The 21,245-nt window shown below is 41.3% G+C and overlaps 1 protein-coding gene across 1 annotated transcript in view; it reads right to left on the minus strand.

The window, feature by feature from the left end:
• Positions 1–8,440: 8,440 nt before the first annotated feature.
• The window catches only part of PRKCE (protein kinase C epsilon), a 306,814-nt gene continuing 294,009 nt past the window's right edge, over positions 8,441–21,245 (minus strand). The window contains exon 15 of the mRNA XM_018576287.1: positions 8,441–9,031. Coding sequence (XP_018431789.1) covers positions 8,885–9,031 — 147 coding nt within the window. The 3' untranslated portion in view covers positions 8,441–8,884. The remainder of the gene's footprint in view (positions 9,032–21,245) is intronic.

Here is a 21,245-nt window from a genome sequence, read left to right on the forward strand (position 1 = left end):
AAAGTTTTTAGCATTCTAGATAACAGATCCCATATTAAATGCATGACTATGTTCCTATTTATTTAACTAGCCCCACAGACAACAAAAAGGGGATTGCGATGCCAACAGTAACAGAGTACTTGTAAACCAGGAGGAAGTTTAAAGTCATTCATAGTCATCAATACACAAGTTTATAACTTGTTTTCCCATTTGTTTGTTATATGTCACCTTATGACGTTAATACTGTACAGATGAATAGGTGGGTTAGGTGAAGCCTTCAGAAAAGGCTCCATTAATACATGCTATGCGTAGGGAACATCAAAGCCTTAAATAAGCTAAAAATGACAGTAACTGATCCTGTCCACCTCTTCCCACTTCCAAAAATCTTACATTACTCAATGCTGTGTAAAGGCCTCTAAAGTATACAGACAATAGTGCACCATGCAAAGATTCTATAGGAAAGGGCACCTAAAACTATGATTGTTTGAACTATGTGGTTTGCCTGGACGGTCAACGTTGAGTTTAAAGAACCCAAAGCTAGTGGTGACTTTCCACTTATTATGTCATTGTCCTTACAAATGAGATGATGTCATTTAGTTTTCTGTGCTTACGCTTGCTTTGCAAATAATTTTTCAGTACTATTTTTTGATGTGTGTTCCATTGTGATTTATATGGCTCAGTGATATAGGCACATCTTGGCAACACATCTGACTCTCTGGAGGGCTGCAATTTCAGACTCACCAGTATGGGGTGCTGCTGAAGATGTCTCAATTTGTGGCTCTACGAGAATCCAGATAGCTGGAGTTGGAATGGATTACACCAAATTAATACATGCTCATCATCATCACCATTTTGGGGGTAGATTTAGGCGTGGAAGTTCCCTCAAAAGGGTATTTATAGTGTTAACAGCAATTACTTCTATGCCTCTGACCCTTTATTAGCTTGTTAAATAAAGCAGCACAAAAAGCAATGATGAACAATGCTCAGCAGCCTGTAGGCACCGGCCAGAACAGAGGCCAGTAAAAGATGAATCCTGCTTGATCACTATTGGGTTACTGTACTATGCTCTTTATCTTACTGATGACACCTGTTTGTGTAGTTTACCTTGGACCAGGAGCCACTAAGTCACATGCACTGCCACCTGCTGATAGTATCTAGTACAGCAGTGTGACCATTCTCCTACAGCTGTGAACTGTGACCACCTTCATATCGGAAAAGCTGGATTGCCTGCTGACCAAGCAGGTAATTTGTGCTTCCAAAGCTGCTGTAGTGAGTGGTTAGAGTGTTTGAATAAACTGGAATGTTCAATGAATATGATTCCATTAATCTAAATGAACTGATAGTATGTTGTAACATGCCTAGCAGAGAAAGGAGTTTTAGAGTAATACTACGTTTAAAGGAACTCTAACAGTATAAAACTGCAGTTGAGTTTAGGAAAACTGGACTGTATTTTGTTGCCTTTAATACAAGATAGAAAAAAAAAAGTAAATAGCATGAAGTGACCAACTTCTTATCTACAGAGCAGCAGTGCAAGCAAATATTTCATTTAACCAGTAAACCTTTAACTTTGTACCATTTCTGTGCAAAAGAAAACTTCCTAATCCAGAACTTTTTGTAAGCATATAGCTTGACCTATCTCCAGTCCAGTTTGGTTTGCTGGGTCATGAATGGTCAGCTCTGGTGACATTATCAGCCAGCTCAAGACAAGGCTACAGAGGTAAGTGTCTGAAGCCTTAGGTTATCAGTAAGTAACAAAACAAATTAGGACCCAGTTATCTGCAACTTAAGTTTAACACATTACTAAAGGAAACCTTAGAGGGTAATACTTTGGCATCCACTGCTGACCTCTTTGTGATAATGATTGTAGTGGGGCTATGCTTGCATTGCCAGGATAAATTGCTTGTTTTCATCTAGGGTTGAAAATAGCTTATAGTTTAAATCACCCGAAACTTTGGAGCTGGCTGGCTCCTAGGCTGGTCCCTCCAGGCAGTCTCCTTCTCCGCTCCAGTGAAGGAATGTCCTTCAGTCCAATATATTGGATGTGATGACTCACTGGATCTTAGACCGCTGGGCTCCTGGGCCAGTCTAACAGCCAGCTGGCTCTGAGGTTCAGGCAAGTATAAATTTTATTTTTATTTTTGTCCCTAGACGGAAACAAGCACTTAAGCATTGCAATGTGTGGGTAGCCCCACTGCAAGGGTTGAGATAATTTGGGCCCAAGTTACTGACCAGGAACAAGCATGCAAACAGTGAAGTCAGACTTTCAGATCTCCATACTAGTTCCATGTCAGTTACTCAAGTGATTGCACCAGCATGATGGCCAGACAAGCAGCATCTTCAGAAAGAGATCATCAATGACAGCTTACAGAAATTACGTTCAACACAACGTGAACTGTTGAGCCAAAAATTGGCTAATACTAAATCTAACAGATACTTGTTACAAGTTTCTAATACATATCTGAATTCAGATGGACTATAAGGCTTTTGCACAATGTAAAGTTAATTTAGTAAGAGTGTATGAATTGTCCTTTTTATCAATAGAGATTTGTAGGTAAATTATAAATACATTTTATGGAGATTGTGCAGGTGAAACATTATGGCCAGATTTGTGTTATTTCCCTTGTTAGTACCCACATCAGTCCAGGAGACAAGGGGCAGCCACAGAAGACACTACAGTCCAATGTATGTCACACAGGGGGCAACAGTGAACATCTCCTGAATCAAGTTACATGTTCATTCTGTGTTTAGCTTTCTTTCAGTACATTATAGGCAAATGCAGTATTATTGTAGAGACACATGACAGTTACAAAATCCATGTTCTGATTCTGCCAGGGCTCCTATGTATTCCATAATTACCCGCATTATACTGAAATTAAAAATCCTAATTTGTTGTGCTCAGGCTATTACAGCTCCCTCACAATTTCTGAATAAATACGGTAGAGGGGCATGGAACAGTAACATTTTAAAGGGCTGTTTGTAGGAAGCTTTCAGAAATCGTCAGCTTCATGCTCTTTTAGTTTTTTGCAGAGCCATGCTTGGACATCACCAGATGTGACAGCCCTGAGTTGATAAACATACCAACACATACGTATGTAACAAATTTGCAAGCCCAGTGTGCATATGCTGGGTATACTGTGGATAGAGTACAATATTAGTATACACATTTGGAATGTGGACAGGGCAACGGCACCAATTTATTAGTGTAGAGTTGATTGCTGGAGATCAGTCCAGCCCCTAAGTACTCTCAAAAGCATCAACTCTTCTGGGAAATGTCAGATTTGTCAAGGTGGCAGCCCAGGACTGCTAACAATTATAGAACTGCAGGGAATGTATCTATTTCCGCTTTGGCTCTAGTACGAAGTTGACATTGTCCTGCTGGTAAAATGACATATTTGTCTACATGCACAAAGAGGCTTTCCACAAGATACCTGTGCTAATACAAACCACTAATAACCCAAGCTCACATTACGGCTGCTGGAAGCTTTACAAAAAGGGTAGGCAAACTCTGGCCCTCCAGTTGCTGTGGAGCCACCATTCCGATTAGGCATTGCAAGACTGACAGCCACAAGCATGACTCCCAGAGACAAATGCATGATGGAATTTGAAGTTTCACCACAGCTGGAGGGCTACCCCTGTTCCACAAGATCAATATGGGAAGACCCCAGATGCCTTCCATTGGCATGAAAGAGGCATTGCAGCTCTGCCCTTCGGTATGGCCAACTCTGTTGCAACCCCTAAAATTCTACCAGAGTCAGACAGTACAGAATTGAAACAAATCGAATTTTCCCCCTTCCTATTAAACTAAAGGGTTGTAAAGACATAAGGAGGGCAGCTTGTAAATCCTGGCTTCAACCAAGATCAACCTTAGCAGCAGGGAAGTAGTAACAAATGGCCTACAGATAAAACACAAAAACATAGGTAGTAGCATAAATAGCTTAGACTTAATACAGCCCAACTCCACCTTCCTGACAATTTTAAACTTAATACGTTGTGGCAACAAATTAGTCTGTTTGTCAAGTATTTAGCTAGCTGCTAATTGAGCTTGCAAATTGTATGTTTGTATTACATCACCAGGTTCCTTATGCCAGTACAAGATCAGGACGTTTACACAGTGCCCGGTGATAAATGTTAATGTTTTGTTTACCTTCATGGTGAAATTGCATACGCATTGAATGGTAAGCCCGTATTGGAATTCCATATTCAGCTACAAATATTTGAAGACAATTTGGGTCTACAATTCCCAAACAACAACCAGCCCACAAATAAAATTAAAATCCAGGGTATCTTGCAGTTTGAATCAGCGAAATATGCGCCAGGTATATCAAAATAAAAGATGTTCAAAGTCTTACAGTCTTTTGAAATCAACCACAGCCTCAGTAAAAAAGCTTGTCCCCAGCATACTGCAGAGAAGGACCTTGCTCTCCATGTAGAAGCAGTGGTCTGACACACACCCTGCTGAGTCAGAGCTAGAGCTGTACAGTCAGCAGGGAGCATGGGCTTTGCTGTTTGCAGATCTATAGTTTTGTCTCAGTAGAAGGCATGTTGGACCTCTGCAGAGATATCACTGCTTCCACACAGGGGGCAAAGGTCCTTCTCAGGAGAATGCTGGCAGGGGACAGCTTTTGTCTACTCAGTTCATGGCTGCATTCTAAAGATCAGTAAGACTTTGCACACCTTTTGGTTTGATGCACCTGGAATGCATTAGCTGATTAAGGGCCCATTCACACCAAAATTGGAAGGAAATCACAAGACAATGGAGGGTCTGTTGACTTGTACCTTCCGATCCATTGCGTTCCGTTGAAAAACGGAAGGGCACCAAAAAATGAATGGGGTTAGTTCACACTGGATCCATTGCCCCGAAAAAAGTAGTTCATGTTTTACTTTTTTTCAGCGCAACGTAACGGAGCGGTGTGAATTAGCCCCATTCACACCTATTCATTTTTCGGTGGCTTTGTTTAGTAGCCATTGAAAAACGCATTGCAACGCAACAGATCCGGTGTTAATGGGCCCTATAACGAAATGTTCAACAGGGCTTATAGCAATACATTGCATTTAGAAAACTGAATACCAAATTTGTGAAAAAGATAGAGCTGCCCTTTAACGCAAGGAGACAAAAGAAAAAAAAATGTTTTGTGCTAGCACTGTTGATTCAATCCAGAATACCTTCCTATTCTTTCAGTTTACAAAGCTCAGAAGTACTATACAATAGATCTAGTGTATAACATAATATGTTTACATCTTTTAAAACAGTTCAATAATAATAATAATAATAACATTAATAAAAAAAATAATCTCTCACAGAAACTTGAACCAATACACATACAGAGTATTGCACATTGACCTTATAGTTTTTTTTTTTTGGACTAGCATTTTTATAATTTTCCATGACATGCAGCAGTTGATACCTCTATAATGAATAAGACTCCACAGGCCTTACAGCAAACGCTATTTACAAAATCTCACCTGTACAAAAAGGCAAAAAAACCAAAAAGCTTCCTTAGTGCCACTTTGCCACTCACAAGTATTTTTGTTTTCGGTTTCTTTTTTTTTTCAAGAAGCAGAGGATCCGCGCCTGTCAGTTAAATTGAACCCCCGATAACTGCTTATAATTCAGTCCAGTAAAATACATTGGAAATATTACAATAATACATTTACACACAAAATACACAGGGTACTTCTGCAAATAAAAACATACTCCAACACTATTAGCAACATCTACATACAAACAAGGTAACGTTAGCACTGGCTGTACACGTTGCCATGGTTACCAAAATTCAAATTCTTACACACACGCACACGCACAAAAAGATGAAATAATGTACAGAATGTCAGTTTTCAACATTTGATCATTCGCACACTTCAACTTAAGTGTGAAATAGTTCAACTTTTTCTGCATATCACATTGTGATATTAGACTCATCCAAGAAAAAAAAAAACCCACAGTAGTGCTAAAATGTCATACAAGTGTGCAAAAGCAACACAAGTGCAGTAAATGCTTGTATGGTCGTGGGATGTGGAGGCCCCAGAACCTATACCAGAATTTATATTGACTATGCAATACTGATGTTGTGGTAGTTTAGGTACCCTCTGCAGGAAATGTACAGAAGCCAGGCTCAGATCCCTCCAGTATGGCAGAATTTTAAATTGTTATGCCAGGGTACTTGGCACTGCAGGTTCACAGGAGTCGTCGAGTCATTGGTTGCCCACCTGTTGCACTGCATAACCTCCTATACTTTGAACCTTATGAGTGCCATATTAAGAAAGCAGAGACTAGACACCCCAGGACCATTCTGGACCTTTCAGGAAATACTACCTAATAACGGTGACTAAGGACTGCAAAGTTTACAGGTTTTTTTAATCATATCAACAGAAACAAAGCCAATTAAACTGCCATAAAACCAAAGTTGGCTTACATAAAAATGACTTAGGGTGACCTTGTCCAAAAATGTAGAGTCTGCCTGTAAAAGGTTTTGGCTCCAATCCTTGCTTTCTTGCAAAGCTAAAGTCACTGCTGGTATCCGACACCTCTGGGTGACTCTGATGCCACATCCCCTGCTGCACGCTGTGGGTTTCATCCGCTGGCTGTTACATTGCTACTGTGTTCTCTGGAACAAAGCGCATCTAGCACAGCTGGAAGTGTCAGATACCAATGGCAGCCATAACTTCAAAAGGGCAAAGAATTAACAGGCACAAGAAAACGTTCCTGAGCATGGCCTCTCCTCTTCCTCCGCATCATGCCCAAGATGTGAGCTGCAAACAATGCAATGGAGACATTCAATTAAAAGCTGTGCTCAGTTGGAATGATGGGGGTGGGCACATACACCAATAATAGGAGAGGGTACTAGACTACAAATTAGCTGCCTTCACATAACAAGAAAAATGTTATTATGGATTGGTTATAAAAGGTAAATGTATTTAACATCACATAAACAGGTAATATTTTTAGCCCTTAAATAAATGTTCCTAAAAACAATGGCTTAGTTCAAAGTCTGTGCAGGCTGTGTAAAATGTTGTTATGGCTGTTGTGAGGCTGCATGGTATTTTACTTTTCGGAAATGCAGCTTTGTCAGCACCCGGCAGGGTCAATTCCATCTAGAAATGAGGAGAGCAAGATGGGAATTGCAAAATTATAAATTTAATACAGACAGATGCTGCCCTGAACAGTACGTTCACACAAAGGGGCACAAAGAACGAATCTTTTCACAAACCGAACCTGCTAAAGGGACCTTATCCTAAACTATTAAGCGGAATTAAAGACACTGTTAGGTCATGTTGATGTCAGCACAGTTTCCATCTGCTTGACTGCCATAACATAACTGAAACAGAACTGTCATGGTCTCGCTGTATCCAATGTGTTTTTACACTTCAGGAACCTGAAGTAAACTTAAAGTTTGAGATTAGGTCAACTTTAATAACATTTGGAAAATGTAGGCATGTTTTCATACCCCAAGGCAATATCCCTTGAGTTCAATGAGTTCAGATTTATGCTGAAAAAAAGAAGACATGCTCTACTTTTTTTTCCAATGCAACGTGTTGAGATGCACTACGCTGCATCACAACGTGCTGCTGTGCATAAAGCTGAATAAAATGTCATTTTGTGACATTTTTATGAAGTTGTGCATAAAGATGAATGAACTGTAATTTTGTGACATTTCAATAAAGTTAAAAAAGTAAACAGTGCAATGCGTCATTACAACGCATTGACACCGATTCCTTCACAGCACACACCAGCGGCTGCGGTATAACGCTGCTGTGAACAAGCCCTGGGATTAATGCACAGGATTTAATTTGTGCCCTGGAAATAGCAACCTTCATATCTTTTCTCATCACTTATATTTAGCTACTAGTATTTTTTTAGATTGCACTGTAAAATCATTTAAATTATGTAAGCCAACTTAGATTTTAGGTTTATTGGTCCTTTAATTTTTGATGCCTTAAATATATTTAAAAAGCCAATTTATTCCAAAAGAAATTAATTCATATGCAGGTAAGTTGGGTTGGGTTTTAAATACATTTTTAAAAGATAATAAATGCTAAAAAAACAAAACAAAACTTACCACAGCATGTATGTGCGTTCTTGATAGAATATTTATACATTTTAAAAAAGCACCTGTAACCCTAAAGGCAGAAAATATTTCCCCCTATTGTGTCCAGATTTACTTTACTGAGGCATAAAAGCATACAACAGTTGACACCCTATGCTCTGTCAATATTTTTCCCCTGACTTGCCCAGAACACTTTAAACCTTCTGACCTCACCACACAGCAGAGTACTGTGATCCTTTCTGTATAAGCTTAGAATATAAATTATTTCCATTGTTGATTTAAGAAAAAACCCTGTGCAGGGAAAAGCCACCCATTCTGCTGCCTGTAGGCAATGGCCTACAGTGGCTCATATATCCAGCCCTGCTCCACATCTCACAGGTCTTTGAATATACTTTTTTACGGACCCGTGTGACACAAAGAACCCAGAAAACTTGTACAGATTTCCATCATCTATTTTCTCAGTGGTTTAAAAGGGAATGATCAAATACGTTAAATTTTTTTGCAACTAACTGCCAACACTGCACTGTTTTCCTTTTGTAAATATTAGTTAACGTACAACATTAAAGAAGAAAAAAAAACAACATTTTTTTTCCTAAGATTGTCTAGTATTTTGTGGTCACAGACCAAGCAGAATGTTACAGCTACAGTTTCGGAAACAAAACACAATTTTGCATTGCTTGTAAGACAGAAAATAAGAGTGCCTTCAGTTAAAAAAACAAAAACTGCAACAATAAATAGTATCTTTACACAAGTAGCAGGCTCATCATAAAACAAGTTTGTAAGGATCCACTGAATCTCAGTCACGTGTTTTGTCTCCATAGGACTACTGCATGAGGGCACAGATCACGGCACCAACCGAATCAGGCCAAAGGTTCCTCTCCAAAATAAGAGAAGCCTTCAAACTCAGCCTGATTGATTTGTTTGACTATGGCTTCATCCACCAGTGTTAGAACAGGCTCTTCTCGTGTGAAGTCCTGGTCGAAGTTGTTGACGTCACGTTTGGTTTTCTAGAAGGTAAACAGAAAAAAATAGGTCATTATGTATACAAATAGAAGGAGACTCCATGAGCTACATGAATAGCTACAACAGCAGATAGGAGTTCAAGAGTGAAATGTGGCCATCATAAAAAGGGAGACCTGAGTAGCAGAAGTAGTAGAAGTCATGATTCCAGGATTCTGCTTTGGAGAGAGTGGTGTCTTCAATATGCACAGGGTTTTTTTAAAGGGTGGGGATCCACAACATGAGGATCTTCACCAAAATTCAAACAGCAGATGCACACATCTGCCATAATACACGTCTGTTATACACGTATCCTAAAATGACTCCTTTCCCCACCAATTGAAGCATAATGATAGTAGTACATAATAAATACATGCTTGAGGAACATTGTATTAGGCCTAGTACACATGGATTTTAGCTTGTACAGGAGTGGTATGTACAGCAAGCTTTTACAAAGCATTCTAACGCTTTCAGAAGAAGATTTATTAAAACCTATATAGCACCGTTGGGATGTTAAACGTCAATCTTGATGGAAGTGGTGCCTGTCACTATGAACAAGCTGCTAGCGGGCTTTAGTAAGCTTTCAACAAGTTTCAAGTGGTGTTAAAGCTTACTGAAGCCATGTTTAAAGTGACACTCTGCACTCATTATGATCAGTGTTTAACATTCTATCCTGGAGCTGTATGTTGATTTAAAGGCTTCAAAACACGTTACTCAAAGCTTGCCGAAAGCTTTGCAAGCCCATGTGTCTATGGCCCTAGGGTAGTGCATTGTTGTATTACTTTGGGCACTATATAAAGTTATTCATAAACATAAGGAAGACCTATCATTAATTCACCACAAGGGAGCACATTTTAGCATTGCCAAAGAAGACATTCTACAGAGTCAACTTTAGGAAGTAGGGATGGGCAAATCCGAATTTGGCAGCGAATCTTATTGAAGTCAAGGGAGGGGCGAATCTTGACACCAAGGGCTCGTTTACACCACTTGCGTTGACTCTCATTTTTTTTGCATTGGATAACTGCCAGTCACCACAAGGTTACACAGCGAACAATTGTTTTCTATGTGCCCCGTGCACACCACAAGGCTTGTGTGATGTGCAGACAAATGCCTACATGCTGCGCTTTTCTTCAGCACACTGGATAGCACCAGAGTCCACCATAGCACAGAACACAGTGCTGCTGTGCAGAGACCTGAATAGAGTGTACAAGTTGTGTAATACAATAGCAAGGCAGGCTTTATCTTGCAACAAAAGTTAGAGTGTATTATGTGAGAGATAATAGCTACATATATTGTTCAATAGCTGGACAGTATTTAAGCAACTTGGTTAGACCAAAATATAAAAGGGAAAGACAATGTAGGTTTTATCTTAACATAAGCATTAGGGTCTGAGAGACAATAGCCACATATATTTTTGCATGCCATAGCACCAGAATAGACTGCAAACTCCGAAATGCAATGCAGGACATTAGCAATTTGTTATCGGAGGTTCAGAAACATTGCGTCACACCTTATAAAAGACTGCAAGTTTTGAGGTATGAAACAGGATATTTACTGCAGCAAACTTTAGAAATTTGGCAGCTGAAGTCCAGTTGCGACAACATTGCATGGCACTTTTATGGAGCCAGTTTACACTGAGAAAATGTACCATTTTAAGAAACAAATAAGGTCATTTGAAATGAATGGCAGCAACAGGTCTCAAAAAAAGTTGGGACAGGGCAAAGTCACTGGTTCTAGGAAGGAAGAGCTGGGAGAACATTTTGCAACTAAGTAGGTTAATTGGCAACAGGTCAGTAACATGATTGGGTATAAAAAGAGCATCTTAGAGAGTCAGACAGTGTTTCAGAATTAAAGATGGGCTGAGGTTCACCAATCTTTGAAAAGCTGCACCTACAAATTGTCAAACAATTTCAGAATAAAGTTCCTCAACGTAAAATTGCAAAACACTTGAAATATATCATCATCTAAAGTACATATCATCAAAAGATTCAGAGAATGTGGAGAAATTTATGTGTGCAAGGGACAAGGCCAAAATGTGACCTATGGGCCCTTAGACGGCACTGCAATAAAAACAGACATGATTCTGTAATGTAAGTCGATGGAGAGGACCTCCGCACTCCTCACAGCAGTCCCGGCCAGATAAGAAAAGGTGGTGCGAGCAGTGATGTATTAACACGGATGGCGCCGTGCAAACATAGGAAAAGCAAGAAATCACCAGCACTCAGTAATAAAGATAAATATGTCCCTTTTATTGGACAAAAAGCGACACAGACATCCAAAAAAAACCGACGCATCTTTCTGCCTTGAGGAAGGGACACTGCGCGGCCCCGAAACGGCGGGTTTTTTTTGGATGTTTGTGATGCTTTTTGTCCAATAAAAGGGACATATTTATCTTTATTACTGAGTGCTGGTGATTTCCTGCTTTTCCTATGATTCTGTAATTGACATCACTGTATGGGCTCCGGAATACTTCCAAAAATCACTGTGCCATGCAAAAATTCAAGTTGAAGCTCTATCATGCAAAGAAGAAGCCATGTCTGAACATGATCCAGAAACACCGCCATCTTCTCTGGGACAAAGCTCATTTAATTTAGTCTGTTGCAAAAACTGTTCTGTGGTCAGATGAATCAAAATTTTACATTCTTTATGGCAACCATGGGCGCTGCGTCCTCCGGACTAAAGAGGAGAGGGACCTTCTGGTTTGTCAGTTCTCAGTTCAAAAGCCTGCATCTCTGATGGTATGGGGGTGCACAAGTGCCTATGGAGTGGGCAGCTTGTACATCTGGAAAGGCACCTTCAAAGCTGAAAGGTATATCAATGTTTTAGACCAGCATATGCTCCCATCCCGATGTCGTCATTTTCAGGGAATGCCTTTTATATTTCAGCAGGACCGCATACTGCATCTATGACAACAGCATGGCTACGCAGTAGATGAGTCCAGGTGCTTAACTGGCCTGCCTGCAGTCCAGACCTTTCACCAATTGAAAATATTTGGCTCATCTTGAGATGAAAAATATGACGCAGATGACCCAGGACTGTAGAGCAGTTAGAATCCTATACTAAACTCCAGCAACTGGTCTCCTCAGTTCCCAGACATTTACAGTGTTGTTAAAAGAAGAGGGGATGCTACACCATGGAAAACATGGCCCTGTCCCAACTTTTTTTGAGACGTGTTGCTGCCATCAATTTCAAAATTACCTTATTTTTTTTCTTAAAATGGTAAATTTTCTCAGTTTAAACATTTGATATTGTGAATATTTTCTATTGTGAATAAAATATGTGTTTATGAGATTCCTGAATCATTGCATTCTGTTTTATGTAGATTGTACACAGCGTCCCGACTTTTTTGGAATTGGGGTTGTACAATGTTACCATCTGCATGTGATATAGAACAACAATCCAGACTGTAGACTATAGAAAAATGCTTAGAATAATATAAATAAACGGCTGCCACAGACAATTTTGGATATTGCAGAAGCTTAGAATACACTACTGCTTCCTTTCGCAATGCAGAATTTACAGAACATATTAATATGTTTATAATATATGAAAGATAGACTTCCTCTGTTTTCCCTAGGGCCGGTTTCAGTTCCAGAAATTTCTTGTCCTGTTGCTACTACCAACAATTAATTAGCAGCTGGCAGTGCTAAACAGGCGAAAATAATGTGCATGGAAAATAAACAGCAGAGGGTATAAAATGCAGTCGGAACTAGTGTCCAATCAGCAGAGAAGAAGGTGCTTACAATGTGGTACACTAATGTTCATCAATCACTCCGTGGGAATACAGGTGCATTCAGCTGTATGCCAAGATTGGTGATGTTCAATCAGAGAACCAAAAGTCTCAAAATTTGGATTTGCCTAAATGTTTGCATGCAGATCTATTTGTTCTGCAGAGAATACCCTCATTCAGATATCCAGTCAATCGCACTCCCTGAATTGTATGATTCTCTGAGGATTGAACAAATAATACTTTTTTTTTTTTTTAAAGAGGACAAAAATGATTTGCAATTTGTTAATTCTAATGATTCACTTGTCACTGGCCATACACGGCCCGAGTTTGGGCTAATTCCTGAGAATCAGCTAGAACATAAGCAGTGGGTAGCCCTGCCACCACTACTCGGTATGTCAAACTATGAAGGAGCCAAGCAGAAAAAAAAGTCAGCCCAATAGCGACCGCTATAATACCTTAAATATCTGTTTGGGTTTACCAGGATTCACCTGCAGGTGGTTCTGCAAATAGAGTGCAATCTTGGCATCTGATCCCAACAAAATGGCAGTGGCACATAAATGGGGAAAGGCAGCAGACTATACAAATAGGCTGCACGGCACCCCCCTCTTCACTTCTCCTGATAACAAGTCTCAAATAAATCTCAGTCGTATAGGTTACACTGGACTGCAGAGAACAGAAGGGCCCTCGTGTAGACTACAGAGAAGGAAAAAACACTCTTGTGTAGGGCAGCCCGCAGGAAGAACACAAACACAATTCAAAAAATAAATAAATGTGTCAGCAAAAGTTTGCTGACCAACGGAGACAGCTTACTTTTTTCTCTACCCACCCAGCTCTTAACAACCTGGGACACTAATGCCGGTGTCTAGCCAAGCTCCTGGCAACCTGTGACGTCACTGCTTGTCAGGAGTTGGGCAGGACACCGGTATGGGTGTCGCAGGTTAAGAGCCGGGCAGGGAGATGTGTAAGGGCCATACACATCTCCCTGACCGGCTCTTAGCAAACTGGGACGCTCTAGAAGGCGTCCCACCCAGGTCCTAGTAACCAGTGATGTCACCGGTTGTCAGGAGCTGGATGGGAGACCAGGGGCACAATTTGTTGTAGATACTCCTCTAGTACAGATACAGAGAAGAAGTAAGGCGTCTTCCCAGTATCTGTGCAGGGTTGTTGCAGGGAAAAACAGCCGGTAGCACACTGCAAAGCTTAACACTTGGAAAAGTGTTACAAGGATTGGACTTTGCAGTGTCCTGCTGGCTGTTTTTCTCTGCACGTGTTGATGGTTTGGCCAGAATATGTTTGCAAGCCAAAGGAGTTATCCACTACAGGGGACTTGTGAGCAGCAGGATATTTTCACTAGTAGGTTTTTAATGCTGTCTATAGGGATGCACCAATACTTTTCGAGTAACAATGCCGATACTTGGCATTTTAACAGCGGTTGCAGCTGGGACCTGGCTCTGGTGCTCCACCACTGTCCTGAAATCATTAGTCGATATTGTTTTAGAAAAACTGTCACATGACAATAAACAAAAATGCATCAGTACTCATACTTGTAAGTACTTGGGCAAGTATCAGTACTTGTACTCGCAAAACTGTTATTGGTGCATCCCTTTATTTATAAAACACAAAATCATACATTATAACAGGGATACATAAATCCCAGGAGCTCCGTGTACTCCTTACAAATGACAGCTGCCTCCTAACTTCTGAATTTTTCTCTAGTCTAGTCTTGGAGCTGGAAAAGTATCGATACCTGTACTTGCACTTGTACCGAGTACTGTACTTGGTATCGGTGCAACCCTAGCTGTCTATATCCCTGCTGGCTAGACTCACCTTCTCCATTTGTCTTGGTTACCATTGCCACTGGGACAGAAAGTGATGGAAAATCCCAAATGTTACAGCCAGCACCAGAAATCTTCCAATGGTGACAACTGTATTTCGGATTTTTCCTCTCACTTGCTGCTTTGTCTCTGGGACAGGACGTGAAGGGAAATCTACCCAAAAGAGTCAAAAGCAAATAAAATTAACCATTCCCTTCTCAGTCAAGAAAAAAGTTCAAACCATCATCAAAATGACAACAGCGACCCTTTTAATGATTTGTTTTTAGAGTAACATGCAAAAGAGATTGGTTTGATGTAAATAACCTTATCACTGTGTGTTAATGTTTTAGAAATCTAAATGTTACAATAAATTACAATGCATGTCTATGAGTCAATCAATTGATTAAAAACAATGCTCTCCTTGTGTGGCTGTTAACTGTTCTCTAAAGCTGCAACACAGTTTAGCAGAATCATTGCAGTAACACATCTACTCTGCCTATAGTGGGCAATCTACAAATCTCAGAATTTATTACAGTAAGAAAATTAGGGAATCAAGAAAGTACACATTTAAATATCATATTATTATTTGTTCCTGTCTCTGTCCAATTGGGGAGATAATTCTTTGCTTCCTGTCTTGGAAATGTAACAGGAAATCAGAGGAAATTTCTATAAAATGAGAGGAATTCCTCTCTGAAGACAGTTGTCACCCAAGCAGGTGTCCATATTAGAAGGTTACCCTCTTATCTCTTGTTCCCGTGACAACTCTAAATTTTAGATTTATTACCACTTTCACTCTTGATGACAATGGTCACCAGGACAAATAGAGGTAAACCTACCTAGTGACAAAGAAGCATTGAAATCTGACAGGGTTCTAATCCTTACCTGCTCTATCCAAAATCTAAAAAAAAAAAGTCTTGCCCATACATACACTTTAAGGAAAGCATTGCAATAATAATGCAAAATATGTGCTCACTCAAACCAAACACTGCTCTCCCCTTAAAGCAGAATGAAGGTTGTTAACACAGGTTAGTGTGCTTTGCACACTGTTTCTTTGCCTAACTAAAATATTGACAACGCGTGCTTGAAACACACGCTTGAATTTGTATTCCTGCACTGGGAACGCACGACACAGTGCAGTCCCATCAATCATCCCCAATGTAAACATCTTAGTCCTTATATTTGCTTTTGCACCAGCAGGAATGTTTGTTCAGCCGGAGAAGTGGATCCAGACCTACTGAGCAGATTCAGGCAAGTTTAATGAAGATGTAACAATTAAAGCCGTCATGCTTAATGGCCATTTAGGCTGTTTATTTACCTTTTACCAGTTTGAGATTGATGTGGAAATATGATAACATTCTGTACATTCCAGATATCGCCTGGATTCCACATAAACATTATATTTGTACATTTACACTGCATCTGTAGCTTTAGAACAATTATCCTGCAAGGGAGGAGATAGGGAAGATGGACACTTCTCTTTTCTTTACGTTTAAAGGACTCTGGGGAGAATTTATCATAGCAATTGCAAGTGTTTGAACTTGCACTGAATATATTTGATGCACTTTGCGCCAGAGTTATGATGCTAGTGTAATGTTGTTGATAAATGAGGTTTAATAGACTCCAGGAAAGAAGACTTGTAACTCCAGGCAAAAAGCTTAACTGTCGCTTCTTGAAGAAGTGGTCATGGGGACTTCTTAAGTTGTGATTGTTTTGTTAGGTGATGCCCCAGTTCCAGACAGCCGCAGAACAAGTGCAGATGAAAACAGGTGCAAAGAAACATACAAAAAGCATGCAATTGAAAAAGCAGTGCAAGCTTTGGTCAGAACAGGTGCAACACACGTGCAGTTGGAAAAGTAGTGCAAGCTCTGGTCAAAACCTGGCCAAGACAGATTTGCACATAAAAAAAAATGATCCAAGAGGCTAAAACTGTTGCATTGCTTTGATAAATTCCCCCTACTGTGTATTCTGGGTGTGATATTAAGCCCCACCACTTGCACAAACTTAGACCAATCATTTGCACCATCTAAAACTGGCCATACATGTATCGTGTGGGCTGAACGAGAAAAAACGCTCAATGCTTAGCCCGGAATCCCCCCCCCCAGACGTGCCGTTGTCAGACTATCCGAATAATGACTGCAACTGATTGGCTGTAGTCACTCTTCTATTTTTCTACAAAAGCAGATTGAAAAATCTACTTTTGTGGAACAGAGGAGTGTTCCCTCCAGGATAAAAAAAAAAAAAGGTGCTCCCAAAACTCCCACACATGTGATCAGTATGGAAACCACCAGAATCCCCATCAGTGCCGATACAGAAGATTAAATAGCAGTGTTCAAGTAAAAGCCCTCACTGAAGAACTGAGTCAAGAAGCTCACATTAAAGTATTCCTTTTTTTTTTTTTTTATGTGTGGCAGATTTTTGTTGTATCTTGATGAATGGATTGGTCTTATTGCTCTTATTTTCCAACATCTATTAGCTGTAAGCAGGTCTGGCTCAACAAAGTGGGAAGCCTAGCAGAAATATGAGGCTACTGTACTGAATTCCAGAATAATGGACCAAAAACCTGAGCAGGTATAAGTCCTCTGACAACAGCCTCAGTGACTTCACCTTCCAGCTAGCTTTGCAAGTCAACCGTATATATGTTTAACATTAGAAATACACGAAGTGGGGCCACCTGTGCGGGTTTGTTGTTTTCATTTGTTAGCTGAGCATTGCAACCATACGGAGAAAGTCTGTCAAAAATAAATCAAGGAAACTGGACATGCTGTCATTTTTCTTGAAGTTTTGCCGGTCATCTGACCAGCTTTCTCAATTCAGAATTGACTCAATCCATTGTGAATTAAAAAAAGCTAGTCAGATGACCAGCGAAATGTCTTCAAGAACAAATACAGCCAGTCCAGTTGCTGTGATTTCTTTTTTACAGCTATACCATGACCTAGATGAATGAGAACCTTCACAGAATGCCTTGTATTTTTTTTTTAATGATTGGGCGAGGTGGAGAGAAGGGACGGATGACGTCATGATTTGTTAAATCAGAGAAAGCCTTTTATTTATATTTTAAAAACCCCAAGGTGTTTTCATAATGGAGGTGGCGTCCAGCGAGCGAGTCCCTGTGCTTAGTGTGCAGAGGGGAAGCCGCAGCTAGAAGAGACCAGTGCTGACTGATAAAGTGATTTTTAGCATCCCCAACAGCTCTCTGGAAACCAGATATGGATACCTACATCCAGCCAAGCTGGACCAATGTAAGTTTCTATAAAAGATCATTCCTGGAGTTCAGATTTAAAAGAGAAGTATTAAGAGAGTAAAATATACTCTTCCCAATACTTAGAGCCGGTGTGGAACACTGCAGATGTCACACACCAGGCTCTATATACTGAGAGCTGAGCAATCATGTAATCGCTAATGGCTCAGCTCACGGCTTCTCCCTGCAAAACGCAAAGACAATCAGTCACCTCCTCCCCTCCAAATCCTTCAGTGCTCATTTGGGGGAAGAGACAGGGGAGGGGGCGGGCACAGCAGGCACTGCCTCTAGAGAGGCAGAGCCAGCTGTCAATCAGGCAGTGGGGTGGATCCTGATAATAGTGTCAGGATTCCTCCCGGCTGCAGCGTGGCTCTGAGCTGTCAGTTGCCTGCTCACTGCTGAGTTTGGGTCACAGGAGTATATTATTAAATGCACTTCTGTGACCCCCCAAAATGGTTCTCTATTAATTTGTAGCTAATAGATCTGTGGAAAAGCAGTTTCTCTGCTATGAAAAGCACACATTGATTGATTAAGCACAGCCATATCAAAGTGTAAGATTTTCTTGCCCAAAATAGAGGAATCTGAGACATGACTGATGTGGGGTTTTTGTGACACACAAATCATGACATTGCCTAATGTGTCACTAGAGATCCATTGATATTTTCTGTCTTCCTGGGAGAAAGAAGTCGTTGTTATGGGAATGTTTTTGCCTTTAGACTTATGGAACAATTCTAGGCTGGACAGACAGGCTGCAGCTTAAAGAAGAAGTAGAAGACATTGTCATTGCAAAGTTCTCTTTCTAAAAATGCCAGTTGCTTGGGGGTAATGTTGCTTTTCAATGAGCAGGCAGGTGATAATGGTAATGGATGAACAAAATGACAAATTAGTTGGCAAATAAAATTAGCCGTTTGTCTGAAGTTCCTCTTTAATTCTGTTTTTCTAAACAATGATTATAAAGCCATGAAGTAGCACAAGCAGTGCACAGGATTCCCACAGACCGCAAGGTGAGCATTAATGATATAAGATTCTCAAAGCCACCCACTTAGCAGAATGAGGATCCAAATGAACTAATATATGTCACCAGAGTTCACCCTATGACTGTGTACAGACTAACTGTAGAGTAACTGGTCCCCTTTAAAAGCAAAGTCCTCTTTTGGAGACCAAATTTGCCATGGATGCATCTGGGCTGAGTTTTCCATTCGGAGTTTGTAAATCCAATTTATGAATGTTTATAACAACACGAAATGTTCACCTCATGCAAATAGTAAACATGAAGAGTCTTGTCTTGCATGCCATCAGGCTAAGCAGATGCCAAAATACATAGGTGTGGAAGATGGTTGCAACACTACAAAACACCGACACTGACCTAGATATATTTGCTCAGCAAAAGAAAAAAAAAATGTGGCTACTTGCCACCTTGTGCATTAAAGAGGTGTTCCATATTAAAGGGTAATGTATAGTTTTTTTCTAGTGAGGACATTTACATAGTTTAGGACAGAGGCGTTGCCAGCCAAGGTGCCACCCGGAGCAGCCCGCTATCGCACACGAGCATGACATCATCACGAGTGTGCATGACATCATCATGTGCAGTTAATTGCCGGTGGCGATCTCTATGATAGACACAGGCAGCGAGAGGAGGAGACATTTATCCAGCGGGATAAGGTAAACCACCTGGTCCCCTCCTCTCTTGTACTGCTGTTGGGTGCCCGACTTTTCAGAGGGGGCGACACCAAAATTACAGAGTCATTTTGGTGTCACCCCCTCTGATGGTGTCACCCAGTGCTGGCCACACACCCCTGCACCCCCCTTGTGACACTGGTTTAGGAATACCTAAAAGAGAAGCACGGAAAGCGTAAAAACATACTCTTCCCAATACTTGGAGTTGGTAAACAGGTGTCCTACGCCAGCTCTAAGTTGGGGGGAGGGGCTGACCGATCACATGACCTCTGACTGGTCAGTACTCTCATCATCCAGTGTTGATGGTCAGAAACAGCCCTCACCCCCCTCTGCTCCTCCAGCACTCATTGGAACTACAGACAGAAGAAGGCATGGCTGGCTCTATGTCAAGATTGTTAGGATCCTTCTCAAATGCGGCACAGCTGGCAAGACACCAGTATCCAGTTTACCGCATGTAAATGAGAAGAAAAGGAAAAGGTCAAGAAGAGGGACTGAGGGGGAATAGTAGGGGCGTGTATTCGTTGTACACAGCCCAGTAGCATACAAATAGGCATTTAGCAATCCAATCTGTCAAAAGCCAAATGCAATTATAAAAACAATATTAATTATAATCCAAGGCATCTTGCCAAAACAATTGCTGGATACATTTTCCTAAAACTGCCAAGCTCCAGGCTGATCCTATTTACTAAGAAGAGTGGAAAAGACAACAACTACCAATACAAAAATCAAGAGGATTAATAATAGGAAAATTGTTACATCATGAGTAGGACAGCACCAATCAGATCATCACCGGCTGAGGTGAGGCTAAAATACACTGCTTACGGCAACAATACAAGTTTCCAAAACAACACCTCATCAATGGCAAGTAGTAAGTCACATAAGGACACCAATAGTAACGCAAACAGGTCAGCACATGATAATAAGGATCCTACAGCCAGAGGCGGCTCTAGAGTTTGCGAGGCCTTAGGCGAAACCTAAACATGAGGCCCCACTCAGGCCTGTGGGGTCTCACCGGGCTGTCGGGTTTAACCAGGATGGTGAGACCCCACAGAGCCCTGGTGAGATCCCAAAGACCCCTGGTGAAATCCCAAAGAGCCCTGGTTAAACCAGGGTTCTATAGGGTCTCACCAGGGCTTTGTAGGGTCCCAACAGGGCTCTGTAGGGTTTAACCAGGGCTGGTGAGACCCCACAGAGCCCTCAAAGTGCCCTGGTGAGACCCCACAGAGGCCTGGTTAAACCAGGCCTCTGTAGGGTCTCACCAGCCCCAGCGCTCTGTAGGATCTCATCAGGGCTGTGTGAGGTCTCACCAGCCTGGTTGGATCCCTCAGAGCCCTGGTGAGATCTCCACAGAGCTCTGGTACCTGGGCTCTGTGGGGTCGCACCAGGGCTCTCTGGGAACTCACCAGGGCTCTGAGGGGGTCTCACTAGGGTAGCAAGGCTCTGTGGGGGTATCACCAGGGCTCTGTAGGTCTCACCAGGGCTTTGTGGGGGTCTCACCAGCCTGGTTAAACCCCACAGAGCCCTGGTGAGACCTCAAAGAGCCCACAAATGACCCCATAAAGCCCTGGCCCAGGGCTCTATGAGGGTCTCTCCCCAGGGTAGCAGGGCTGTCTGGGGTCCCAACGGAGCTCCAGAAGACAGTGGATGGACCGCACCGATGATCAAGCAAACGGATGAGCTCTCAGCCCTGTCGCTATCGCTCCTGTCAGTTTGACAGCGACAGGGCTGAGAGCTCACAACGTTACCTGGCTGCGAGCAAGGTG

Source organism: Nanorana parkeri, unplaced genomic scaffold, assembly GCF_000935625.1.
Source record: "Nanorana parkeri isolate BGI_ZX_2015 unplaced genomic scaffold, ASM93562v1 scaffold63, whole genome shotgun sequence".
In the NCBI taxonomy this organism is placed as follows: Eukaryota; Metazoa; Chordata; class Amphibia; order Anura; family Dicroglossidae; genus Nanorana; species Nanorana parkeri.